General features: G+C 40.8%; 1 protein-coding gene across 5 annotated transcripts in view; it reads right to left on the bottom strand.

The window, feature by feature from the left end:
• The window catches only part of arhgef28a (Rho guanine nucleotide exchange factor 28a), a 468925-nt gene that overhangs the window by 244294 nt on the left and 196729 nt on the right, over positions 1-27902 (bottom strand). The window contains exon 1 of one of the 5 annotated variants that reach the window (XM_088000136.1): positions 23927-24701. The exons of the other annotated variants lie outside the window; for them this stretch is intronic. Coding sequence (XP_087856262.1) covers positions 23927-24011 — 85 coding nt within the window. The 5' untranslated portion in view covers positions 24012-24701. Of the gene's footprint in view, positions 1-23926; positions 24702-27902 lie in introns of those variants that run through there. 5 annotated transcript variants of the gene reach the window in all.

Genomic DNA, 27902 nt, shown 5'->3' with positions numbered 1-27902 from the left:
ATTGTATTGAATTGTGAAGCAGGCTTGAGAGGCGGAATGGTCTATTTTATCATGATTTGGATGTTTCTATGTTCTACGTGGTGGGTCAAAGATGGCTGATGCAAGTGACAAGGGTAGGATGAGTGCATCATGAGTCAAGGTTAGAGTGGTGCTGGAAACGTACAGCAGGTCAGACAGCATCCAAGGAGCAGGAAAATCCATGTTTGGGCAAAAGCCCTTAAGGAGTGCATCATAACTACTGACAGGGAGGAAAGTATGAACACAGTGTTCTTGTCCTGATGTGTCACTGTAGGTTGGATTGTAGAGTGTAGCACAGTTCAGTTTTGATGAAAAGTTTACACTTAAGATATCAATCTTGGCTTACATGGAGGCAGAAGGTACACCCTATAGACTCTTTGTGGGAACATATTTAATCAATATTTCAGATTGCCTTATAGAAAACTGAAAAGGACCTGCACTGGATTCATATTTTTATTCACAAGTACATAAAATCCATCAGATGAAACTGTGAGGAAAAATTGATATACTTTAGGATTTTGTTATATTCTTATTTTCTGCTTGTAACTAAGGAGATACTGTTGAGTTGTAACACTGTTCCTCATACTGACTTTGTTCCTATCCTATAATTAGAGATTAAGGGAGCTCTTAGGTCATAGAACATAGAACATTACAGCGCAGTACAGGCCCTTCAGCCTTCAATGTTGCACCGACCTGTGAAACCAATCTGAAGCCCATCTAACATACACTATTCCATTCTCTTCCATATGTCTATCCAATGACAATTTAAAGTTGGCAAGTCTACTACAGTTGCAGGCAGTGCATTCCACACCTCTACTACTCTGAGGAAAGAAACTACCTCTGACATCTGTCCTATATCTATCATCCCTCAATTTAAAATTATGTCCCCCTTGTGCTAGCCAATGCCATCCAACGAAAAAGGCTCTCACTGTCCAACCTATCTAACCCTTTGATTATCTTTTACATCTCAATTAATTCACCTCTCAACCTTCTTCTTCTCTAAGAAAAACAGCCTAAAGTCCCTCAGCCTTTCCTCGTAAAACTGACCCTCCAAACCAGGCAACGTCCTGATACATCTCCTCTGAACCCTTTCCAAAGCTTCCACATCCTTCCTATTGTCGTTCTGACCACACGAGCCCCCCACCCACCCCACCTCAGTCGAAGCAAAACACTTAGAATGGCTCTTTCCTTTTATTATTTTCTCTCATTATGTGGGACAGAATGTCCTCTCTCTTTGTTGAAGTTAACCAATTCTGGTCTAAATAAAGGTATTCAGTTTCAGTTGTCTCCATTAAAGGGTTTATTGACCTCTCTTTTGCCACAGTGTACCCTATAATTTGCCCATTATGTGGAACAGACCCAAGGTCTGTCAAATCGTTCACATTCCTACAGGATTGTCCATTAATTTTTATTTATGGAACAATGTAGAGATTATCATATTGACAGGGAAGGTTTCATCAAAGACATTAGGCAGGTTTTACACAACCTCTCTTGCAAAATTTCCTACATTTCTTTTAATTGAAACTGAAATAATCTCAAACAGAGAATTCCTAATGTATTGTTATTTAGATTGAGAATTAAAATAGAAGCCAGTTTAGTCTCAAGCAAATAAAGAGAATGCCAGCGAGCACATCCAACCCACACAGTTCTCAAAAATCTCCAAGGGACAAGACATGACTAGACACTGGGACAGGCCTGCTAGCTTAGTTCATATAATTATGTACACCCTAAGGAGTTTTTAAAAAAAGAATAGAGGGTGAGGCAGGGATGTTTACAAACCAGTTTATCTTAAACTACAGATTTCTCAGCTGCCATATGTAATTGGGAGACAAAGGTATCAGCTTGTCAAACAAACAAATTAATTAAGAAATGCTTCACCAGTAGTAAGTACTGGTGAATCCAGGTTATCTGGCAGAACCAATCTTTAAATACCTGAGGATCTCTGCAGAAAATTAATTATTTCTGAAATTTCAACTTAACTATCATTAATTACGGTGTCAAATATTTATTTGACTTTTCTCTCTATTCTAGTGCTTCCCAATATTTTTCCCCCATTGTGACTCCATTTTGGTGCTTGAAATTTGCTGACACTCCAAATGTGTGGCAGGGGCAGGAGTTGTGTTTTGAGGGGAATGGAAAGGGAAGCAAATGCCTGTGAAACCAGTGGCTGTAGGTGGCATCAGAGACCTGTAACAGTGGGGGGATAGAAACGTTAAATACACTGGGATTTTAAGTAAACACCCTTATGTTGCCATTTGATCTTTTAGGAGTGGATTAAAGCCTACAAGATCAGGCAATTATGCTATGCCTACTATTTCAAAAAACTGCAAGATTTAAGTGGGCCCCGCTGCTGTTGACACTTGGCCAGAATTCCACAGTAGCCATTATTGCATCGCAGTTCACAACTCCCAAAATTTTGACTGCCAACAAAACCCACAGTTATGGAATCCCTAATCTACACCCATCTGATAGCAGAACGGACAATTGGACATGCTGTCTCAATGATTTCACTAATGCTGTTCTGTGGCCAGCTCTTAAGAGACATAAAAAAGTCCAGAAATAAATTTTCACCAAGTTTTCTATTTTGCTCCTGTCCTCGACCCACTTCTAACAAACAATGGATGTTCTTCCTTAAAGGGTAGAGCTATGAATTGGACAGAGTTGAATCAATCCTATGGAGAGTTGATTTATACATCAGCATGGATCAGTCATTCAAAGACCACACAAAGCCGCATGCCAATAAATGAAATAGTTAGGTCATTCAATCAAAAGTCAATTATTATAATTACAAAACCAATAGTTCTGCAGTAATCATGTAAGAATATGTACCTGATATCAAATGGCCTCCAAAACCACAACCTTCTCCTTTTGATTGGAGTCATACCTATTACAACAAAGAAATTCCTTCCAGCCACCAGCACCCCCACTCCCAACCCCCATCTATTCACAATGACTTCAGTTTTGCTAGGTGTCCTAGATACCATACTCAGCTACAAGCATCTTGATGTCATGGGCAGTCGCTTTCATGTAACAAATTCACGTCCATGTATGGACAGGCTGTACTAAAGTTAGAAGCTGAGTGGCCCTGGCAGAACTCAAGCTGAAAGTTAGCAGGGCAGGTTATTGCCAAACCTATTTATGAGATTTTTTTACCAGTTTGAAATATGTCAGTCGGTCAAATTGCCATAGTCCCAGAGGACCACAAAGTCTCTCTCATTAGAGAGACATGATTGGTGGTTGTTTAACCTGAGGACCACCACACTTCAGGCAAGGGGAGAGGTTGAGAAGGAAAGACCTTCACAGTAACCTCAGTTAGTGCGGGAATTGAATCCATGCTGTTGGCATCATTCTGCATTGCAAACAAGCCATACAGGCAACTGGGAAGTAAACTTGAATGAGAGATTTTATTTTCCGTGCAGAAATGCTGACAAAGATTATTCTACATGTTGCGAAGAATTGGATAAATTATGGTCGATTGCTTGATCTTTGTTTTAATTTCATGTTTCCTTTTAGAATTTATTTTGTTATGTTAATTGCTGTTGTGTTTGCATTGAAACTTTAAATGGTTTTCAGTCACACTGGATTAAAAACAAAACAGCATATCTATCAATGAAATGAACATCACACAATTTATCCCTTATAATTCTTAATGACTAGTTACTGTGTCTTAAAATAGCCTATGGACATCATGAAATGACTAAATCTTTGAGCAATTAACTTTTAAGCATCTGACTTAACATGCTCAATAGAACCATTCATTCACTGCAAATTACAAACCTGAAAATTATATTTGAACATTATATGTTTAGAATTTTGAATAACAAACCTAAGATCAAATGTTCAATTGTTCAAGTGGTATTCTGCAGCTTACCTACTACTTGATGACATTAGTACAACAGTGATAATGTTATTGTGTACATCATAATAATACGAGTCTTGATGATTTAGTCCAAGGTTTTAGACCTGATAAAAGCTCCAAAGTTAATGAAAATATAATTAACAAAACCAGTCCAAGAAGTGAATGTTAAGTAATCTAAAACAATACTTGCTTGACAAAATTTGATGTCTACACTTCATTTTCATGGGTGTGCTGGGGGGTTGAGGGGAGGATGCAGGTTGACTCAGTTGGCTAAATGGTTGCAGTGTGGTGCATAAAGTCAACAGCACAGGTTCAGTCTCTGTACCAACTATGGTATTTTAGACGTCCAGCTCCCTCAGCTTGCCTCATATTTGTTGACTAATCAACAAATCATATATACACTCTGCGAGAGCCATCAGATGGTAGAAAAATTTACAAAATTCTTCTAAAATTATTTGGAGCGAAATCACATATGCTGCATATTGTAGAACATTTCACTTACAATACATGTACTTGCGTCTAAATATTGACATTTATGTCAAAAAACAATGAAAAAGGAACAGTACAGCACAGGAACAGTACAGCACAGGAACAGTACAGCACAGGAACAGGCCCTTTTGGCCCATCAAGACTTTGCTGACACAAGACATCTTTCCAAACCAAAAAGCTTTTGCCTCTAAGCAGTTCACATCCTTCTGTTGCCTGCCTCTTCACGTATTTGTCAAGATACCTCTTAAACATTGTATCTTCTTCTACCACCTCCTCTAGCAGCACATTCCAGGCACTTACCACTCTCTGTGTAAAAAGCTAGATCCTCACATCTCCTTTAAGTTTACCCCTTTTTGCCTCAGACCTAGCAATTGACATTTCTATCCGGAAAAAATATTCCAACTATCCATTCTATCTACGCCCCTCAGTTTTGTAAACTTCTATCAGGTCGCCTCTCAGACTCCAAATTTCGATTGAAAACAAATCAATTTTGTCCAATCTGTCATCATAGCTAATTCCTCGAAACCAGGCAACATCCTGGTAAATTGTTTCTGTATTCACTCCAAAGCCTCCACACCCATCTGGTAGTATGGCAACCAGAGCTCTTTGCAGTTCTATCTAGGGCTTCATCTTGAGGGACTGTTTATATACAAATAAAGATCAATAATTTATATATCAGTGATGGCCCAGAGACACAAAAGGCAGGATTACCAGTCCAGGCCATATCAGTCATTTTAGTTGACATCATAGATGCCCTGCAAATTTCATTGTGGAAGTAGGATTTAAGACCTTGCATTTCATTTGCCATCCAATTAGCTGTGAATGACACATAAAACATGTAAGACTTAAGCAGCGACAGGCTCTATTCAAAGGGCAGGTGACAACAATTGCTAAGGTTCTGTTTGACCAAGAAATTGATGGGGAGAAAGTGAGGACTGCAGATGCTGGAGATCAGAGCTGAAAATGTGTTGCTGGAAAAGCGCAGCAGGTCAGGCAGCATCCAGGGAACAGGAGAATCGACGTTTCGGGCATAAGCCTGAAGAAGGGCTTATGCCCGAAACGTCGATTCTCCTGTTCCCTGGATGCTGCCTGACCTGCTGCGCTTTTCCAGCAACACATTTTCAGCAAGAAATTGATGGGGAGAGCAACAATAATGAGAAAAGGGGTCCCTGACAAGTCAGGGCAGAACCTCACTGAAGATTCTTCTGTAGGCAGAAACTAAGAAGACCCATCCTGTTTCCTGTTAATGGGAACAGAAAGCCCACATGGTTCAGCAAGTGGGTGCAGCTAGAACTGTCTTAACAAGTTTAGCAGCAGAGACTAGGCGATCAACTGTCCCATAATTTAAGGAATTATCCCTCATCTTGACTATAGGTTATGGGATGTGTTTTGTCCCATATGTATAGGACAGCCTGGGAGACTCAGCTGAGTGACCAGGGTGGAACTGCAGGTCTGAGAGTCGGCTGGCTATGTGACTCCAGGTGATAAGTTGCCAATTTTGGTTACTCCACCTCTCCCACAGGCACTGATCCAACACTCACCAGAAAACATTCCCCACCTCCCCCCATCCCCCACCACCCCCACCACCCCCACTTCCCCAGCTCTGCTCCTGTGCTCATCAGCATCTGCCAGCCATTTCCATGGTGATCAGCATACCCCTCTCCTAGTCCCACAGAGAGTCACTTAATTTATTCCATAAGAACTGAGTGTCCTGAGCAGCAGGGAGGTGTGTGGGGTACCCGAATGCATTCAGAAAGATTTCGGTGACCTTCTCCAGTGTGGAAACGAGAGTTTATGGACAGATCAGGTTGGCACCCTTCTCAGTTACCAGAGTGCAAAAGACAGGGGTGTCTTTGAGAGCATAGAGTTACCCTGACCAAGGTAGTAAGGTATGTGCAGGAGCCCTGATGATATACAAGCAAAAGGTCAGAACCCTAATGCTTCTGAACAGGAAGCTACAGTACAGCCACATCGGCCTTTGCAATTAAAAACCTTCAATTACTAAGGGGAGAGGCATTCTCCTATCTATACATTTCTTAATCTTCAGGCCAAAAATAAGTTAAATATCAAGGAGAATGACAGGGCAAGCCTGCAGGTTTGCCTCAGATATTATTACTGACATACTTCAATGATCTTGTCCTGGATTTGGCTAAACTGTCAAGCCACAGGAGTATTGCAAGGGCATGGTAAAACAACTCAACATCTTCAGGTCCATAGGCACATAGAAATGTCCCCTGTACAATGATTTAAATGTAATTTAATTGTTCTTAGCATATCTGTTGACTGGTCCAATCTCTCTTCGCCATCTTTCTTATGCAGAGACAGCAAATTTCCAAGGAGTCACAGGAGAATGACACCTACAACTCTGTACCATTACATCATTCTTGCTCAACATAGGAGGTGCTTGAATCTTGATGGGTCCTCACACATTATTAGAGAGGCTGACAGAGCAAATTATACAAAATGTCAGTGCTGGAGAATTCCGGTAAGACAGAGTTGGCTGTGGCCTGCTCCCTTCGGAGGATGGGGGAATGATACAGCCCTGCTCAGGAGGGTGGAGATGCAGAGCCTAGGGAGTCTTAAAAAAAGGCAACGCTACCGGGGAACTATCATCAGGTGTGTACCCACATATTGGAGTTAATGAAGACACTGCAGTGTCACTGGATGTTATCTCACATGCTCCATTATGCCTCCGTGCTTTAAGAGCACAAACTTCTCCACTGATCGAGTAGCTAACATTCTGGAGAGCCGTACATGATGTCCCTCAGACTGGATACTGGACAGCACATTGATTTCACAGAATTTATGTCAGATTCTCTAGAACTGCAGAAGGATCTGGACAGTTTGGGAGAGTGGTCCAGGAAATAGCTGATGGAATTCAATGTGAGCAAATGTGAGGTCTTGCACTTTGGAAAAAAGAATAGAAGCATGGATTACTTTCTAAACGGTGAGAAAATTCGTAAAGCCAAAGTACAAAGGGATCTGGGAGTGCTAGTCGAGGATTCTCTAAAGGTAAACATGCAGGTTGAGTCCGTGATTAAGAAAGCGAATGCAATGTTGTCAATTATCTCAAGCGGTTGGAATATAAAAGCACTGATGTGCTACTGAGACTTTATAAAGCTCTGGTTAGGCCCCATTTGGAGTACTATGTCCAGTTTTGGTCCCCACACCTCAGGAAGGACATACTGGCACTGGAGCGTGTCCAGCGGAGATTCACACGGATGATCTCTGGAATGGTTGGTCTAACATATGAGGAATGGTTGGTCTAACATATGAGGAATGGCTGAGGATCCTGGGATTGTATTCATTGGAGTTTAGAAGATTGAGGGGAGATCTAATAGAAACTTACAAGATAATACATGGCTTGGAGAGGGTGGACGCTAGGAAATTGTTTCAGTTGGGCGAGGAGACTAGGACCCGTGGACACAGCCTTAGAATTAGAGGGGGTAAATTCAGAACAGAAATGCGGAGACATTTCTTCAGCCAGAGAGTGGTGGGCCTGTGGAATTCTTTGCCACAGAGTGCAGTGAAGGCTGGGACGCTAAATGTCTTCAAGGCAGAAATTGATAAATTCTTGATGTCACAAGGAATTAAGGGCTACAGGGAGAATGCGGGTAAGTGGAGTTGAAATGCCCATCAGCCATGATTGAATGGCGGAGTGGACTCGATGGGCCAAATGGCCTTACTTCCGCTCCTATGTCTTATGGTCTTATGGTCTTAACTGACCAGCCACTACTTAAGTGGCTGAATAAAGCATGTAGCAGTTGCAGTTCACTCCAGTTGTCAAAGGTACTATGCAAATGATAATGAAGTGGGAGACAGTGATACGCGACCACACCTCACAACACTGTCACACTCACCTTGCCTCTCCCCTACACACTCCAATGCCATGAGCCTTCAATGGATAAAGCATCTGAACCCATGTGACAGGGGCGGCCTTTGTGTGTTGCACGTACAGCTGCACTTGGAAGTGTTCCCCAGCAACAGCACATGAGCCAAATGCCAGCAGATCTCAGGCCCAGGCAGACATGAGTGAACAGACTGGCTGCACTTCATTCACAGCCACCCGGGAGTACCCCATATGAATTCAGTGAGCCCAGGCCACAGTGTCAGTAATATCACTTTGCTGGGATATGTAGGGCGGCATGGTGGCTCAGTGAGGGGCAGCACAGTGGCTCAATGGTTAGCACTGCTACCTCACAGCAGGGACCTGGGTTCGATTCCCACATCAGGCAACTGTACGTGTGGAGTTTGCACATTCTCCACGTGTCTGCGTGGGTTTCCTCTGGGTGCTCCGGTTTCCTCCCCCAATCCAAAGATGTGCAGGTCAGGTGAATTGGCCATGCTAAATTGCCCAGAGTGTTAGGTGCATTAGTCAGGGATAAATATCAGATAGGGGAATGGGTCTGGGTGGGTTACTCTTCGGAGGGTCGGCGTGGACTTGTTGGGCTGAAGGGCCTGTTTCCACACTGTAAGGAATCTAATCTAATCAAGTAACAGTTATATGTGTGAAAATGAAATACTGGGCATGTTGTAGCTTGGAGGTCAAGTTGTGTATTTCCATTTTACGTTGGTGAAATACCACAGAAGAACAGGAAGTAAATCATGTCTCACAAACCTGGTTTGAGTTTTTTGAAGAAGTAACAAAGAGGATTGATGGAGTGCCGAGATCAAGTGTTTTGTGGGAAGCTAGGGAAATGACTGCTGGGCCCCTTACTGAGATATTTGTATCATCGATAGTCACAGGTGAGGTGTCGGAAGACTGGAGGTTGGCTAATGTAGTGCCACTGTTTAAGAAGGGTGGTAAGAACAAGCCAGGGAACTATAGACCATTGAGCCTGACGTCAAAGGTGGGTAAGTTGTTGGAGGGAATCCTGAGGGACAGGATGCACATGTATTTGGAACGGCAAGGAATGGTTACGGATAGTCAACATGGCTTTGTGCTTGGGAAATCATGTCTCACAAACTTGATTGAGCTTTTTGAAGAAGTGACAAAGAGGGCTGATGAGGGCAGAGCAGTAGATGTGATCTATATGGACTTCAGTAAGGCGTTCGACAATGTTCCCCAAGGGAGACTGGTTTGCAAGGTTAGATCTCATGGAATACACGGAGAACTAACCATTTAGATACAGAACTGGTTCAAAGGTAGAATACAGAGGGCGGTGGTGGAGGGTTGTTTTTCAGACTGGAAGCCTGTGGCCAGTGGAGTGCCACAAGGATCGGTGCTGGATCCACTACTTTTCATCATTTGTATAAATGATTTGGAGGTGAGCATAAGAGGTATAGTTAGTAAGTTTGCTGATGACACCAAAATTGGAGGTGTAGTGGACAGTGAAGAAGGTTACTTCAGATTACAACGTGATCTTGACCAGATGGGCCAATGGGCTGAGAAGTGGCAGATGGAGTTTCAATTAGATAAATGTGAAGTACTGCATTTTGGGAAAGCAAATCTTAGCAGGACTTATACACTTAATGGTAAGGTCCTAGGGAGTGTTGCTGAACAAAGAGACCTTGGAGTGCAGGTTCATAGCTCCTTGAAAGTGGAGTCGCAGGTAAGTAGAAGGCATTTGGTATACTTTCCTTTAGTGGTCAGAGTATTAGATTAGATTCCCTACAGTGTGGAAACAGGCCCTTCGGCCCAACCAGTCCAACCCAATCTGGTCCCACTGACCCTCTGAAGAGTAACCCACTCATTTCCCTCTAACTAATGCACCTGACACTATGAGCAATTTAGCACGGCCAATTCACCTGATATGCACATCCTTTGGATTGTGGGAGGAAACTGGAGCACCTGGAGGAATCCCACGCAGACATGGGGAGAATGTGCAAACTCCACACAGACAGTCGTAAAAGGCTGGAATCGGACCTGGGACCCTGGTGCTGTGAGGCAGCAGTGCTAACCACTGAGCCACCGTGCCACCTGTATTGAGTACAGGAGTTGGGAGGTCAGGTTGCGGCTGTACAGGACATTGGTTAGGCCACTGTTGGAATACTGCATGCAATTCTGGTCTCCTTCCTATCGGAAAGATGTTGTGAAACTTGAAAGGGTTCAGAAAAGATTTACAAGGACCTTGTCATGGTTGGGGGTTTTGAGCTCTAGGGAGAGGTTGAATAGGCGAGGGCTGTTATCCCTGGAGCGTCGGTGACTGAGGGGAGACCTTATAGAGGTTTATAAAATCATGAGTGGCATAGATAGGATAAACAGACAAAGTCTTTTCCCTGGGGTAGGGGAGTCCAGAACTAGAGGGCATAGGTTTAGGGTAAGAGATATGAAAGAGACCTAAGGGGCAGCTTTTTCATTCAGAGGGTGGTAAGTGTATGGAAAGAGCTGCCAGAGGAAGTGGTGGAAGCTAGTACGATTGCAACATTTAAGAGGCATTTGGATGGGTATATGAATAGGAAGGGTTTGGAGGGATATGGGCGGGGTGCTGGCAGGTGGGACCAGATTGGGTTGGAATATCTGGTCGGCGTGGACGAGTTGAACTGAAGGGTCTGTTTCTGTGCTGTATATCTCTATGACTCTTTGACTCTATGATAGTGGTGTCAGTGAAAGTTGTTTATGTCTGGAGGGTATGAATCTTGACTGATCCTCTGTCCTCGCCCTTTCAGCACTACTGCCCAGAGATCTGCTTCTACTTCTGTTGTTGCTCCCCATAACGGTTAGGATTGACCTTCTTTGGACTTGCTCCGATTCTCTCTAATGCATTTCCTTTGTTGGCAATAATGAAATATATTGCATTTTGGTAAAGCAAACAAGGGCGGGACTTAAACATTTAATGATAGGACCCTGGGTAGTGTTGTTGAACAGACAGACCGAGAGGTTCAGCAACATTGTTCTTTGAAAGCTTCTTCACAGGTAGATAAAATCATTTTGGCGGCCTTTGGCGAGCTTGCCTTCATTGTTCCGACTACTGAGTATAGGAGTTGGGTCGTCATGTTGAGGTTGTAAAGGACACTGGTGAGATTGCTTTTGGAGTACTATGTACAGTTCTGGTCACCCTTCTATAGGAAGGACATTACTAAATTGGAGAGGGTTAAAAAAGTTAGACTAGAATATGGCTGGAGGGTTTGAGTTATAGGGAGAGGCTGGATAGGCTGGAATCATTTTCACTGGAGTGTAGGAGTTTGAGGGGTGACCTTATAGAGGTTTATAAAATAGTGGATGTGCATAAACAAGGTGAATAGAAAAGTCTTATCCCTCAAATGGAAGAGTTCAAAACTAGGGGCTATGTTTTTAAGGTGAGATGAGAAAAATTTAAAAGGGACCTGAGGGGCAACATTTTCACACAGAGGGTGGTTCATATGTGGAACGAATTGCCAGAGAAAGTGATAGATACAACTATAGTTACAACTTTTAAAAGACATTTGGACAGGTACATGAATACAAAAGGTCTGGAGGATTATGGGCCAAATGCGGGCGGGGGACTAGTTTAGTTTGGGAAACTTGGTTTCCATGGACAAGTTGGACCAAAGGGTCTGTTTCCATGCTGTATGGCTCTATGACTACAATGTGGAGTAGTCCTGAATAGCTCTGGTCTCATGAGCCCATGAGATCCATTCACTGCTTTCCTACAAAATGATCTTGTCCAGAGAGCAGAGATTTTAAAAGACAAATGTTCTCACTGAACACAACCATTTGCCTGTGAATAAGGTTTTTCTCTGACTATTCTTGTTCAATGTTGTCTCTTGTTTTCGTCCTGCTATTCCAGCTACCACCCAAATGCAACACCACCTTCATGATAGTGACAGTGTATCAAACTTACACTTACAAAGGAAGTACAAACTGGTCCTTTAAAGAGCTGGCAGCCTTGTTAATGGGCTTAATTAGCCATCTGCATACAGCAGATGCTTACCTCTTCCCATACCTGATGCTGTTTTCGACCATGCCAGTTTAATGTCAGAAACCTGGCACACTAAAGCAAAAGCTGGGTTTAAGCTGCCACCTGTCTCTCCTTCCACATTGTCAAATTCACAACAATGCTGCGCAACTTATACATCAAAGTGATGTATAAGTTGCTGGATGAATAGCTACTAGGAAGAAAGAACAAAGGGAAAAAAGAAGGGCTATTTATGATCAAAAAAATGCTCCAAGAGATGGAAGTTGATGCTTTTTGAGGAATGGAGGAAAATAAGAAAATGGAGATCTAGAGAATTGAAGCTCCAGAGCAAAGAGGTAAGTGACTGAAGGCACGGCCAATAAATGAAAGAAACGCCAGGAATTGCAAGTCAGATTGAAAGAATGGAAGTGTAGGGATAAAGAATAAAGGTAAAGTCACCATTGACCTAACACACCATAGGGTTGTTCTCTCCAGACTACAGATGACCAGTAGTGGTTTAATCCAAGAGTCACCATGCCTCAGGCGAGGGGAGAGATTGAGAGGGGAAGTCCTTTATGGTAACCTCAGCCAGTGTGGAAATTGAACCCATATTTATGGCATCATTCTGCATCACAAACCAGCCACCCAGCCAAATGAGCTAACTGACTCCTAGTGTAGGGATAAATAAAAAGGGACTCATTTTGCTGGAGAAATGAAGAAATATAGTAAAAAAAACTAAGTAATATAATGTAATAGTGAGTGCAGAAACAGAGACCTGGGAGTATATACACAGACTTTGCAGGTGGCAGATCACATTGAGGTAGCTGCTAAAAATACATATAGAATTCTTGGCTTTATAAATCAAGGCAATATATGAAATCCAGCAAGGAAACCACGCTAAGCCTTCATGATACATGTTAGATCATTAGTGTTGTATTGTGGCTAATAGAGTCATACAGCATGGAAACAGACCCTTTGGTCCAACTTGTCCATGTCGACCAGGTTTCCCAAACTAAACTAGTCCCATTTGCCTGCGCTCAACCCATATCCCTCTAAATCTTTCCTATTCGTGTAACTGTCCAAACGTCTTTCAAATGTTCTAACTGTATCTGCATTTACCACTTCATCTGGCAGTTCCTTCATAAACACGTCACCCTTGATGTGAAAAAGTTGCCCCTCAGATCCCTTTTAAATCTTTCCCCTCATACTTAAACTATACTTTTAGTTTTGAACTCTCCTACCCTAGGGAAAAAAAACCTTTGCTACTCACCTTATCTATGTCCTTCATGATTTTATAAACCTCAATACAATCACCCCTCAAGCTCCTACACTCCAGGGAAAACAGGCCAAACCTTTCCATAAAACTCAGATCTTCTAGTCATGGTAATATCCCGGTAAATTTACTTCTGTATCCTTTCCAATTTAATAATATCCTTCATGAAGTAGGGCAACCAGAAAAGTGCACAGTACTCCTAAAGTGGCCTCACCAATGTCCTGTACAGCCGCAACATGAATGTTCCAACTCTTATACTCAGCATTATGACCAATGTAGGCAAGTGTGCCATACACCTTCGATACATCCTGTCTATCTGCAATGCCACTTTCAAGGAACTATCTATCTGAACCTCTAGGTGTCTCTATTTGACAACACTCCTCAGGGCCCTACCATTAACTGTGTAAATCCTTTCCTGATTTGTCTTACCGAAATGCAACACCTCTCATTAATCTAAATTAAACTCCATCTGCCATTTCTTGGCACATTGGCCCAGCTGATCAAGATCCTTATGAGCTCTTAGATAACCTTATTCACTGTCTACTATATCACCAATTCTGGTGTCATCCACAAACTTATTAACCATGCTTCCTACATTCTCATCCAAATTGTTTATATAAATGACAAACCACAGTGGACTCAGCACTGCTCCCTGGAGAACACCGGTGGTCACAGGCCTCCAGTCTGAAAAATATCCCTCTACCACCAAGTCAATTTTGTATCCAAGTCGCTAGTTGTCCCTGGATTCCATGCGATCTAAGTTTACTAACGAGTTTACCATGTGGTACCTTGTTGAAGGTCTTTTTCTATAAGGATGTCAGGGCCTTAGAGAAGATGTAGAAGAGCTCATTAAAATTCACTACAGATCATGGATTTCAATAATATAGAGAGACTAAAGAAACTGAAAGAGACAAAAAGAGGTTATTCTGAAAGCAATGAAGGTTAAAAGGAGATTTGATAGAGGTGCTCAAAACCATGAATGATTTTCTTAGAGTAAATAAAGATAAACTACTTCCAATGATTAGCAAAGAGGAAACAGTGCTTTACAGTTGTCATCCGGACATACCATACAGAAGCAAGGTGGAAGTAAATTCAGTGTAGTGCATAAGAGGAAAATGGGCAAAAAATTCAGGGCTGAGATAAAGCAGTTTACTGTGACTAACTGAATAGCTCTTTCAAACAGTAGGTACCATGTGCCAAATGGCCTTCTTGTCTGGTTCAACTGTCAAAAGAGAGGTGCTGGAACTTTGGGCTGAAGTTTCACCATGGAAACTTTGTTATCTATTAGAAACACATCTCTAGTGGGAAACTGTTTAAAATTAAGATTTTTGCATTACTAAGACTTAATTGCTATGGAGACAGTGGGGGTGAGGACTGAGATGAGGAGAAATTGCTTCCTTCAAAGGATTGTGGATTTTTGGAATTGTCTCCCTAAGACAGTTGAGGATTCTCCACTACTGAGTATAATCAGAGCTGCGATAGAATATTTCTCTAACAGAAGATCAAAGGATATGTGGACAGCAATGTGGAGTTGAAGCCCAAGATCAGTCACGATCAAATTGAACCGAGCAGGCTTGAAGGGCTACATAGTAGACTCTTGCTATTTTTATGTTCTTAATTCAAACATTTAGTGATCAGGTTCTTAAACAAACTGTGTAGAGAGATATGAAAATATTCTGGGTCTACACATGTAGCTAAATACTAGGTAAGTTAGATGATCCAAATGAGTTTTTCCTATTTGTACCATGATGTACTAAGATGTTTGAAGGTCTTTATCAAGTGCTCAACTGAATAATTCAATTTTGCAGTAATGGGCTGAAGAAGGGTTAATAAACTTTTCCTACATATTGATCAAAAACTCATTATTATTTGATCACAATGGAATAAATTCTAAATTAACTTGTTATTTATTCACTCTAATATTAAAGTCAAAAGCAGCAACTCGCCTTTACCCATCCAATTACCAACACATATTCCCAAGAGATTAATATGTTTTAAATATAGCACCTTAATTAGAAAATTTGTCTTTTATTTTAAAATTTATTAGACAAAAGCACACAATGGCAGACTATTATTTTTAGGGAACTTTATTCAAGGGAAGGAATGCAGAGTCTCTACTGCTTACTGGAGACATGATTTTTCTACTACTACTAAAACTGAACAGTAAATCATGAAGAATTGTGTTATTCATGTGCTATGAGCTATTCAGTTCAATATAGAATCTGAATGAGCAGAACCATTCAATAATGAGTTACCTATAGACATTAACTATTGAAAATTCCTTTCAGTTAAAGCAATTCTTATCTGAAAAGAAAATAGAAGTTCAACTTTTCCTCAATTTGACCTCAAGTAAAACCTCGCTTGTAATGTTCTTTAATGTCTTTCCCTCATCAATAAAGGGGAAGCAATTCTGTATTACAGGTGCTCCTCGGGAATAATTCATTCTTTTGAATGACAACATTCCCTGCTTTCTGGAATATAACTGGGTAATTTCGTGGATTATTATGTGCAGTTCTGGTCGACATACAATGTGAAGGTTATATTGGAAGCAGTCTGGTCGCGATGCAACATGAAGGATGTGGAGGCTTTGGAGACAGTGCAAAACCAGATGTTGCCTGGATTAAAGTATATTAGCTCTCAGGAGAGGTTGGATAAACTTGGATTGTTTTCGTTACAGTGTCAAAGGCTGGGGGCAACCTGATTTAAGTACATAAAACTATGAGACATTTAGATAGGGTGGATAGTCAGAGTATTTTTCTCAGGGTGAAAATGTCAAATACTTGGGGGGCAAATATTTAAAAGGTGAGAGAAGTGAAAGCTTAAGTGAGGCAATAATTTTATGCAGAGGATGGTAGGGTGTCTGGAATCCACTGCCAGAGGTGGCAGTAGAAGTAAATAGGATAACAACATTTAAGACACATTTAGACAAACACATATACAGGCAGTGTACATAGGGATATGGCCCATGTGCAGGCACATAAAAATTGTTTTAGAATGGCAACACCATTGACACAGATATGGTGAGCCAAGGGGCCTGTTCTTGTTGTACTTTTCTTTGTTCTATTTCTGCAACAGAAGCTAGACATTGAAGAGACTCCTTTTGCTGTAAACCAGGATGTCTTGAGATCATGAAAGGTGGACATAATTACAAGTTCTTCTTTTGTTGTCTGCATAACCAGCACATGGCAATTTATTTGCAACTTATTGATAGCTTTTCTCTGCCATCCAAAAGGTTAATGAGTTTATACAGAATTGGCAAATAAAGGCTCATTAATTTTGTACGAGCAAATTGTTACAACATGTTGAATTGCACCAGCTAAAATAGTCCCAGATGCAGAACTGAGGCACAGTTGGAAAATTACATCAGGCAATATAAACGCTGCTCACAAATCTCTTTAGTTTTGGAACACAGTCAATGTATTGGTCAGGTAATACAAGTTTCCAGCATGTAGGCTGACTGGGGAGTAGTTTCAGTGTCAAACCCTGTGGGGTTGCATTCTGATCAAGTCATTCTAAATTGCAATGAATCCAATCATGCAGGGCAGAGTATAAAAGAGAAGACACTGTTAAAACAAAAATGCATGAAAAATCACACTGCATTCCATACATGTTTCAGTGTGTTAACAGTCTATCCATTCAGAATCCAGCACTGAGAAATTGTTCATTGTTTGATTCTCAGTCTTTTAACAGCAATAACATTGCTGTGTAAATTTTTAAAAGAACATTTGGTAATTGTCTCTCCTTCGGAAACAGGAGTAAAAGAAGCTTCTTCTTAAAAAGATTGCAAGTCTAATAGTACTAGAAAATACCTTATGACATTTCTCAATGTGCAAGTAAAACTGTATTCAACTAAGTGACAGGAACAGTCGTTTAGCAAGTCGTATCCAACTACATTTTCCCTTTTTACAAGAGCCAACTTCCTTATCATAACTACCACACAAGAGAAACGGTAACCAAATATCCTAGTTTTCCCAGGTCAGTTCCAGTTTTTCCTTAAAGGCCCCGGCATCCTGATGATTTCCTGAATACAGTTTACATGTCCTGATTCTCACCTCTTGCCTTTTTATTAATAATAAACTGGTAGTGCATAGAGACATTATTGTATTTGGGCATGCTGTGCAATGGAATACCACTGGACAGATTACAGCAGATATATGTTGGGTCATAAACCTTGGTTTCAGAAAGTGTTTTTTTTAAATCCAGAAGCAGCAACATCACAATTTCCTTAGTTAATTGCAGTGCAAGTCATTTGAAATGAAAACACAAATTTGTGTGAGGAAGGTTCACTTGGAATGTAACCATGTTTGAACTTTGAGAAAACAGACCATACTGCAGCAGCAGAATGTGGTGCTGGAAAAACACAGCAGGTCAGGCAGCATCCAAGGAACAGGAGAATTGACATTTCGAGCATAAGCCCTTCATCAGTACTTCCCAATAAAGGGCCTATGGCCGAAACGTCAATTTCCCTCCTCCTCGGATGCTGCCTGAGCTACTGTGTTTTTCCAGCAGCACACTCTTGACTCTGATCTCCAGCATCTGCAGTCCTCACTTTCACCATACTGCAGCATCAGGTCTTTGATGGAAGCCCATGAGTAGTTTGACACCTTGCTGACACAGCAGAGTTCTACACTGCAAGCAGAAATAAAAAAGCTATATTTGAACTTTATAGTAGCTTCTGAGTTGCCTTGCAGTTCTGACAGACGGTTCAGCCCTAACTGCCTGATCCCTGTGGATGGAAATAGCTTCCCAGGACAGCCTACCTGCACTAGTTAAGAGCATTAGAACAGAGTTAGACCTGGCACAATTGTGAAAGGGGTTGGAGGACTGTGTGTGGCAACAGCCCACATTATTTTTAAATGAGCCTGAAAAGCACTCCTGCTTTTCGTGTTCCTACAAAAAATAATTTTAGCAATTAGCTAGAATAACTTCTGCATTTAAAATCCACCATACCTCAGAATTTCAATTTTCACATTGCAATTTGTGTTAACTGTTTCATACCCAACCACCAAGTGAATGTTCTGGAAAATATTACACCAGAGCAAGAATAGGAAAGGTGATGACCTATTGGTATTATCGCTAGTCTGTCAGTCCAGAGACCCAGATAATGTTCTGAGGACTCGAGTTTGAATCCCACTGCAGTAGATGGGGGAATTTGAATTCAAATTTTAAAAATCTGGAATTAGGAGGCTAATGATGATTACAAATCCATTGTCAATTGTTGGGAAAACCCATCTAGCTCACTACTGTCCTTTAGGGAAGGAAATACGCATCCTTATCTGGTCTGGCCTCCAGACCCACAGCAATGTAGTTGATTCTCAACTGCCTTCTGTTTAGTTAGGGATGGGCAATAAATGCTGGCCTAGCCAGTGATGCCCTCATCCCATGGATGAAAGAATTAAACAAAAATGTGAAATGGGTTCATCATCTCCAATATGACTCTTTTATTCTTAGGAAGTGGTGAGAAGTAGAAAGGGAGGAAGGTCACTGGCAGTTACTCTGTCGGCAACTGACAAGGCCAGACAGAGTATAAATTGTTCATTCCTATTTGACATCAAAAATAAAATGCAAAAGGTGGCTTTACCATGGTTAACAAGGGAAATTAGGGATAACATTTGATCCAAGGTAGGGGCATGCAACTTTTCCAAATTTGGCCAGAGGACCTAAGCATTGGGAGCAGTTTAGATTTCAGCAAAGGAAGACAAAAGTATTGATTAAGAGAGTTAAAATACTACACAAGAATAAGCTTATGAGGAACATACAAAGAGATTGTAGAAGCTACTATAGGTATGTGAAGAGAAAAAGATTAGTGAAGATAAACATATATCCCTTACAGTCAAAACAGACAAAGTTATGATGGGGGACAAAGATGGCAAACTAATTAGAACAAACCTTTGTTCTATCTTCACAAAGGAGAATGCCAATAACATCCCAAAAAATGTTTGGAAGCACATTGTCGAGTGAGTGGATGGAAATGTAAGAAATAAGTATTAGACGGAAAATGTTGTTGGAGGAATTGATGAGATTAAAAGCCGATAAATCCCTAGTGCCCAATAAACTACATCCCAGAGTATTTACGGAAGTAGCTTTAGAAATAGTTGATGCATTAGTAGTCACCTTTAAAGATTCTGTAGACTCTGGAACAATCCATATGGATTGGGAGGTAGCTAATGTAACCTCACTATTTAAAAAACAGAGAGAAAACAGAAAAGAGAACATACTAATTAGCTTGACATTGTGGTGGGAAAAATGCAGAGTCGATTAGAAAATATTCAATAGCAGAGCACAAAAAATCCAATGACAGGATAGGACAAAGTCAGCATGGATTTACGCAAGGGATATCACACTTGACAAATCTACTGGAATTTTTCAAGGGATGTAACTTGTAGAGTTGATGAAGAGGATCCATTGGATGTAGTTTATTGGGCTTTCAGAAGGCTTTTAATAAGGTCACACATAAGAGATTAGCATGCAAAATTAAAATGTATGAGATTAGGATAGTGTACTGACATGGATTGGGGAACTGGCTGACAGAAAGGAAACAAAGAGTAGGAATAAACAACTTTTTTCCCCAAGTGGCAGGCAGTGACTGGTAGAATACTGCAGGGATCAATGCTTGGACTCCAGGTATTCACAATGCTTATTAATAACTTATATGAGGGAACTAAATGTAAGATCTCCAATTTTGTAGACAATGCAAAGCTGGGAAGGAGGATATAGGGATGGTTCAATGTTATTTGGACAAGTTGAATGAGTGACAAATGCACAGCCGATGAAGTATAATATAAATAAATGTGAGGTTATCCACTTGGTAGCAAAAGCAGGAAGGTAGATTATTATCTGAACAGTGATAGATTAGAACAGCTGGAGATGTAATGAAACTTGGATGTCCTTGAACAACAATTTGTTTCCAGCCTTGGGTGACTGTGTGGTGTTTGTGTGTTCTTCCTGTGTCTGTATGGGTTTCCTACCATGTGTCCAAAGATATATGGTTAGGTAGATTAGTGTTGCTAAATTACTACTAGTGTCCAAGGATGTGCAGGCTATGAGGATTAGCCATGATAAATGCAGAGTTTTGAGGATAGATTGGGGGATTGAGTCTGGGTGAGATGCTCTTCAGTAGGGATTCCATGATTCAGTGATTCTAAGTCGCTGAAAGTAAGCATGCAGGTGCAACAGGTGGTGAAAAGACAAATATTATGTTGGCATTCATGTGAGAGGATTTGAGTACAGGAGCAGAGTTAGCTTACAGCAATTGTACAGGACCTTGGTGAGTCCACATCTGGAGTACTTTGTGTAATTTTAGTTTTCTTATCTGAGAAAGGATTTTCTGGCTCAGGAGGGAGTGCTATGAAATTTTATCAGACCAATTTCTGGGATGGCAGAACTGACATACAAACAAGGATCTTCAGGGTAAGTGACCAGTGGTGTGCCACAAGGTCCACTGCTTTTTGGCATTTATTTGGATGATTTGGATGGGAACAAAGGAGGTAAAGTTAGTAAGATTGCAGATAACACCAAAATTGGAGGTGTAGTGAACAGCAAAGGAGGTTACCTCAGAGTACAATGGGATTTTGATCAGATGGACCAATGGGCCAATGGGCTGAGGAGTGGCAGTTGAAGTTTAATTTAGATAAATGTGAGGTGCTGCATTTTGCAAAGGCAAATCAGGGCAGGACTTATACACTTAATGGTAAGGTCCTAGGGAGTGCTGCTGAACAAAGAGACCTTGGAGTGCAGGTTCATAGCTCCTTGAAAGCGGAGTCGCAGGTAGATAGGATAGTAAAGAAGGCATTTGGTATGCTTTCCTTTATTGCTCAGAGTATTGAGTACAGGAGTTGGGAGGTCATGTTGTGGCTGCACCGGGACATTGGTTGGGCCACTTTTACAATACTGTGTGCAATTCTGGTCTCCCTCCTATGAGAAGGATGTTGTGAGACTTGAAAGGGTTCAGAAAAGATTTACAAGGGTGTTGTCAGGGTTGGAGGATTTGGGCTATAGGGAGATGCTGAATAGGCTGGGGCTGTTTTCGCTGGAGTGTCGGAGGCTGAACGGTGACCTTAGAGAGATTTATAAAATCATGAGGGGTGTGGATAGTTTAAAAGACAAGGCTTTTGTTTACCTAGGCTGGGGGAGTCCAGTACTAGAGGGCATAGGTTTAGGGTGAGAGGGGAATGATATAAAAGAGACCTTTGGGGTAACGTTTTCCTGCAGAGGGTAGTGCGTGTATGGACTCAGCTGCCAGAGGAAGTGGTGGAGCTGATATAATTACAACAGTTAAAAGGCATCTGGATGAGTATATGAAGAGAAAGGGTTCAGAGGGATAAAGGTCAGGTGCTGGCAAATGGGACTAGATTAGGTTAGGATATCTGGTTGGCATGGACAAGTTGGACTGAAGGGTCTGTTTCCGTGCTGTACATCTCTATGATTCTATGAGGTGCAAAAAGCATCCCAATAATTGTAGAAAATCAATTGGCTCTGACACCATCAGCTCCCTTCAAATGATCTGTTTGTGAAGGATGACCTAACCTGTCTATGGGTGAGTGGGCAAACTTTAGCAGATGGAATATCATCTTATTTGGACGGGCCTTGTTCTGAAACTATGTCCGCTACAGTGGGAAAATACAAAGTTATCCATTTTGCTAGGAAAAAGAGAGAAGCCAAAGAAGGGCTACAGAATATTGTAAGTCCAAAGGGTTGCAGGCATGCTCATACATGAATCAGAAAAGGTTAGCTTGTAGGTGCAACACATACTTCAGAAGGCAAATGGAACATTCATCTTTATTTAAACAAGATGGACTATAATAATCATGCCTTGTCACAGCTTTACACAGCATTACTGAAACAACATCTGGCTTAATGTGTGTTGTTTTGGTTTCCTCATTTCAAAAGTGATTTATTACATTGCAAAGTTTTATTATGTTGCTTCCTGGGAGGAAGGGGTTATCTTGTAAGGGACAATGAGCATGTTTGGTCTATACTTGGAGTTTAGAAGGATAAGTGATGACCTTATTCAAAATAATGCAGTTTTGAGGAGGCTTGATAGGATATATTCCACCTCCCCCCCACCCCCACGCCCCCCACATACACACATTAAGAGATTTGAAATCGGGTGAGCAGTTTCAGAAAAAGGGCTGCCCAACTAAGACCATCACAAGGAAGAATTTCTTCTCTCAGATTTGAATCATTGAAATTTTCTACCCTAGAGAGCAATGAAAGCTTTACTAAATATATTCAATAGCAAGTTAGGCACATTTTAAAACTTACAAGGGAATCAAGGGTCATGATGAACAAGTAGGCTAGTGGAGTCAAGATCAGAAGAACTATGCGGTTTCCAAAATGGTATTGTTATCAAATGTTGAACTTGCAAATTGATTAGAAGACACCAATATCTATTCAGTGTCTGAACAATACAGAAATTAATATCCAACAGGAAAAACTGTCATGTCACAGTAATTCTCTCAATTTCTTTATCTTCTAAAGCCATTAATTAACACTATTAGACTTATGTTAAAAGTGAGTACATATTTTTAACTCCCTTGCATTCACACTACAATACAATTCAAGTACAGTAGTTGCATTAACTAGTTTTTTAAATGATACTTAATTCTATGCATAATGTAGAATTAACTTAGTAATAAAACTATCAAATGTAAAAACACAGCAGCTCAACCAGCCAACCGAGAAAATAACAGGGTTATGATCCAGGTGTACATCTTCCTACGAACTGTGTTTTTATTTTTGAATTGCAAAATCTGCTGAAAATTACCTTTTTACTCCGAACCAAGTTAATTTGGAGTATTTATGGTGGTTAGTCTACTATCCAAAACTTGGCAATTTGCATGTTTGTGAGATTTAGCAAATAATAAAAGGATTACTCTGTTATCGATCCTAAACATTGCAGCAGACAACCTGTACTCAATTGAGTGTGGCACACGTGGTCAGAGAAGACAACTATGGTAATTAAGAACAAAAACAGAAATTGCTGGAAAAGCTCAGCAGGTCTGGCAGCATCTGAGAAGAGGAATCAAAGTTAACATTTTGGGTTCGGTGACTCTTCCTCAGACGGGTCTCCAGACCTGAAACATTAACTTTGATTTCTCTTCACAAATGCTGCCAGACCTGCTGAGTTTTCCAGCAACTTCTGTTTTTGTTTCTGATTAACAGCATCCACAGTACTTTCAGTTTTTATATGGAAACTAAGATCCCTGTCAATTAATTAATCTTCACTACAAACAAACATCTTTGTTAGGTTTGATGTTCTTTAAAACAAAACTGATTCAGAAAATAACATATCTACCAATAATGCATACTTCAGAGCTAACTGGCCGGCATTGCATGCCATATATATTAAAATAAATTATTTAAAGCAGACATGTCAGAAACCTTTCTCCTGAAGCTCTCTCTTTTTCTGTTAAGAAGAAATAAAATGCAAATGCAAAGAAAAGTTCAGACATTACATGTAACTTATACCTTGTTTGGATATCCTGCGTTGAATCCTCATCTTAGGCAATGATGGCCACGAGTAATTGAAAGGTGATTCCGAGTCTGAATCCATGTTGGTGACTTAAATAAACATGCCAGATTGATCTGACATACTGGAGCAGAACTTCGTTGTGCACAGAAATGATTCAGGTCTAGCTGTGATGCAAAGTAAAAGAATGAAGGAGGCTGGGATCAAATTGCCCCCTAACCTAGGGGAGGGTGCAGCAGTAAAATATTTGGTTTCTTCAGGCAATCAGGCATGTAGATGGATTCTAAATTACAAGGCAGGACTAAATGTAAAATTGGAAAATGAGTGGAGCTGCACCCACTATCCATGCGTATTTGGAAGGTCAGCATAAGCCCATAACTCATTAACTCACCTTTTCATTTCTATGCAAATGTAACTCCCATGGAGACATGCTGTGGGAGAGTAAACGTAAATCAGGAGCAACTCAAAACTTAACGTTCACTCCTCCAAAAATCTTAAAATAGGTCTTCCTTTCCCAAAAAAAGTAAACAAAAGCATAACTTGAGCAATTACTCACAAACAAACAGCAAGTAAATCACATTTTTACGTAGCTATTTCTATGACCTCCTGATAGGAAGTTCAAGGCAGGGGTTAAACAAATAATCTACACTTCTCAGAATGGCCAGGCAGTCCTCTGCCAGACCTTTCGAGTTCTTTGTCAAAATGCACACACCACTGAGAAGCTTGCAAACATTGGCAGGCATAGAGCTGGCAACTGATAATGCAAGATAACACCTCTCGACCGAAAGCCAGACTAGTCGATAAAATGGCAATCTAAAGGTCCACACACATATCTCTTCAAGGCAACATAGCAAGCAGTTTAAACAGTAGGGACCAAGATTTGAAAGAAAATCAGCTGCTATCTCACAGACTCTCTTCCTCCCACATCCCCCCACCCACGACTACTCCCTTACAATTCACCAAATCAATGCTGGATTTTACAAGCCTGGCACCTTTACAGCACCGGTCTAACCTCTCAGTTATGCACAATAGAGCAAGTGGCCAATTTACAACAAGTCCTCCATTCTTACAATTTTCTAAACAACTTGTAGGCAATTAGTATTCAGTAAGAACTCATTACCCTTCCCCCAACACGATTTTCATACAGATTTTGTATGTCTAATCATGGTCACAGATTAGCAATCACAGAATAATTTGCTCATCATTTGTTAAACTTGCAAGTTTATTTTTTGAAAACAAAAGAAATCAATGCTTCAAGTCATGTGCATACTTGCAAAAGTTGAGTAAAGATAGACAGTGAATGTGTAGATTGACTTAAATGTCAGCTTTTCAAGACTATGACATTTGAGCTTGTTAACATTCCTTACTTCAGTTCAATTATTTTCCAACCCACTGTGGCATACAGTGGTAATTCTGTACCAAGCTGAAATTATTCATTAGTTAGCAGTTTTGTTCTACATTACACACACAGAACAGTCCAATATATTTCAGGTAATTTAACTTGCTAATTCCAGCAAACTATTAGACCATCTTGAAGATTATGCAAGGACAAAAATATTTATACATTATACAGAGGGGTGAAGACAAAAGACCTTTGTACGACAGAGTTTTGTGTATCAACACAATGCTGCACTGATTAATCGACACTGATAGTACTTTTTCCAAAAGCTTAGAGGAGTGGACAAAACCCTTCAGCAAATAAAAAGTTCAGATGTTGTCAGTGTTTTAAAATGTTAATCAAGTCTCCATCAATGCTTGCAATGCCGTAACAGAACAGACATTTGTCAGTTACCACATTTATCAAATCTGATGAAAGATCATCGACCTGTTTTCCTTTCAGAAGCTATCTGATCTGCCAAATACCTCCAACATTTTCTGATTTGTTTTTCAGATCCCAGCATCTTCAGTATTTTACTTTGTTTTCCAAATTAGTTATTTAATTAGTTTCATTTCATTTCTAGAATAACAAAGCAGTGATCAAGTGTGTTTGGATTAAAAATTAATGAAGTACAGATGCAGCAAGACCTGGAGAATATCCAGGCTTGGGCTGACAAGTGCAAAGTAACATTAACGCCAGTTAAATGCTGGCAATGATGGTCTCCTTTTGGAGATAATTAAAATTTAATGGCATTACCATCACTGAATCTTCCAATATCAACATTTTGGAGTTATCATTGACCAAAAACTAAAATGGACGAGCCACAAGAAAACATGTCTGCAGGAGTAGATCACAGGCTAGGAATACTGCAGCAAGTAACTCACCTCCTGACTGTCCAAAGCCTGTTCAACATCTACAAGGCACAAGTCAGGAGTGAGATAGAATACTCCCCATTTGCCTGAATAAGTCCAGCTGCAACAATACTAAAACAAGCTTGAAACCTACCAGAACAAAGCAGCCCACTTGAATGGCACCACATCAACTCTCTCCACCATCTAAGCTTATTATCAGCAGTGTGTACCAACTACAGAATGCACTACAGACATTGAAAGGTCCTTAGACTGCATCTTCCAAACCCACAACCATTACCATCCAAGGGCAGCAGATACATGAGAACACCACCACCTGCAAACTTCCCTCCAACCCACTCATTATCCTGACATGGGAGTATTCTGTCATTCCTTCAGTGTTGCAGGCACAAGATTCCCTCCCTAATGGTATTGTAGGTCTACCTATAGAACATGGACTTCAGTGGTTCAAGAAGGCAGCTCACTGCCACTTTCTCAAGGCCACGAGTGGTGGGTAATAAATGTTATTGAGCTAGTGATGCTCACATCTGACAAGTGAATATAAAAGAATTAGCGAGAGTAGTCACAATGGCTTCGCTGCTTTCAAATGCCAATGTCGATGGAGGACGAGTACATTTGTGTGGTGCCCATTGGTTGTTAGACAGGATGCTTTTGCCCAGATTCCAACATGGAGATCATTCTGAACAAGCAGTGAGCTGATTCCACAGGTACATTAGTTTCCTTGTTGAATATTTTCCAATGTCTAGCTTGTTTGACCAATTTGGTAAGAAGGGAGTCTGAGTATTAATGAAGTGAGCTATAATGTTAACAAGGCATCCAACAATGAATTGAAATCTCGCTGCTGCCTAGTAGGAACCTCACTCCCCACATTGTGAAAAGGATAAAAGATGGAGCAAGATGGTCTCAGCATCAAGGTGGGCCCCACTACACTTTTCGTCCAATTCTGTCACACACCTCACCATAGACCACATCAAACAGACCCGAGAGAGTGTGTGAGAGTGTGTGGGGTGCGACATGTGGTGTGTATGACCAGTAGACCCGAAGCATGACTCTCCACAGCAACTGCCAACCTACCCACGGAGGCAGACATTCACAAGATTCACTGCAGCTTCTGAATAATGAGGGCCATTGCATCTCACATACCTGCCTCCTGGTAGGCTCTCACTTCACTGAATACTCACCCTTTCTCTGTTTCCACCAAGATTCTGTCCATAATGTTCATAAGTTATATTCAATTAGGTTTCAAAGGACGTCTGCAGGGATTTTTAAGTTTTTGCAATTTTTTTTCGCCTGTTCTTCTGATATATTCAGAGGTTGAATACATCTTGAAATAATCTCTTCCTAATAGTGATAAGAGTGTAGTAAACATAGCTTCACTGTCTTGTTAAATAGATTTGTTCTCCTTTGTAATTTTATCATTATGCATGGAACAGCTGTCAGTTTTTCTTCATGTTACCTTTCATTTTCAACTGGGGCATGTAACGGAAAAGCTGCAGCCACTTTTTCTTGTTCAGTGTTGCAGTTATGGCCTTAGAAATAACTCCAGAGAGGCCGTTAAACTATCACCAAGTCACCATTTACTTACACATGAGTAGTCCTTGACTTTGGCTCTGCTCTTCAGAGTCTGCTTTCAGAGTGGCATCATCTCTGTCACTCCCCTTTTTTTCTACCAGCCAGGGCTCCATGATCAGACCAGATTAACAGCCCAAGTCAGGGAACTCATATTCT

Source organism: Chiloscyllium plagiosum, unplaced genomic scaffold, assembly GCF_037043375.1.
Source record: "Chiloscyllium plagiosum isolate Xiang-an unplaced genomic scaffold, Cpla_swu_hap1 HiC_scaffold_2, whole genome shotgun sequence".
In the NCBI taxonomy this organism is placed as follows: domain Eukaryota; kingdom Metazoa; phylum Chordata; class Chondrichthyes; order Orectolobiformes; family Hemiscylliidae; genus Chiloscyllium; species Chiloscyllium plagiosum.
The sequence above is the reverse complement of the archived record's forward strand: the minus strand, read 5'-3'. Positions and strand labels throughout refer to the sequence as shown.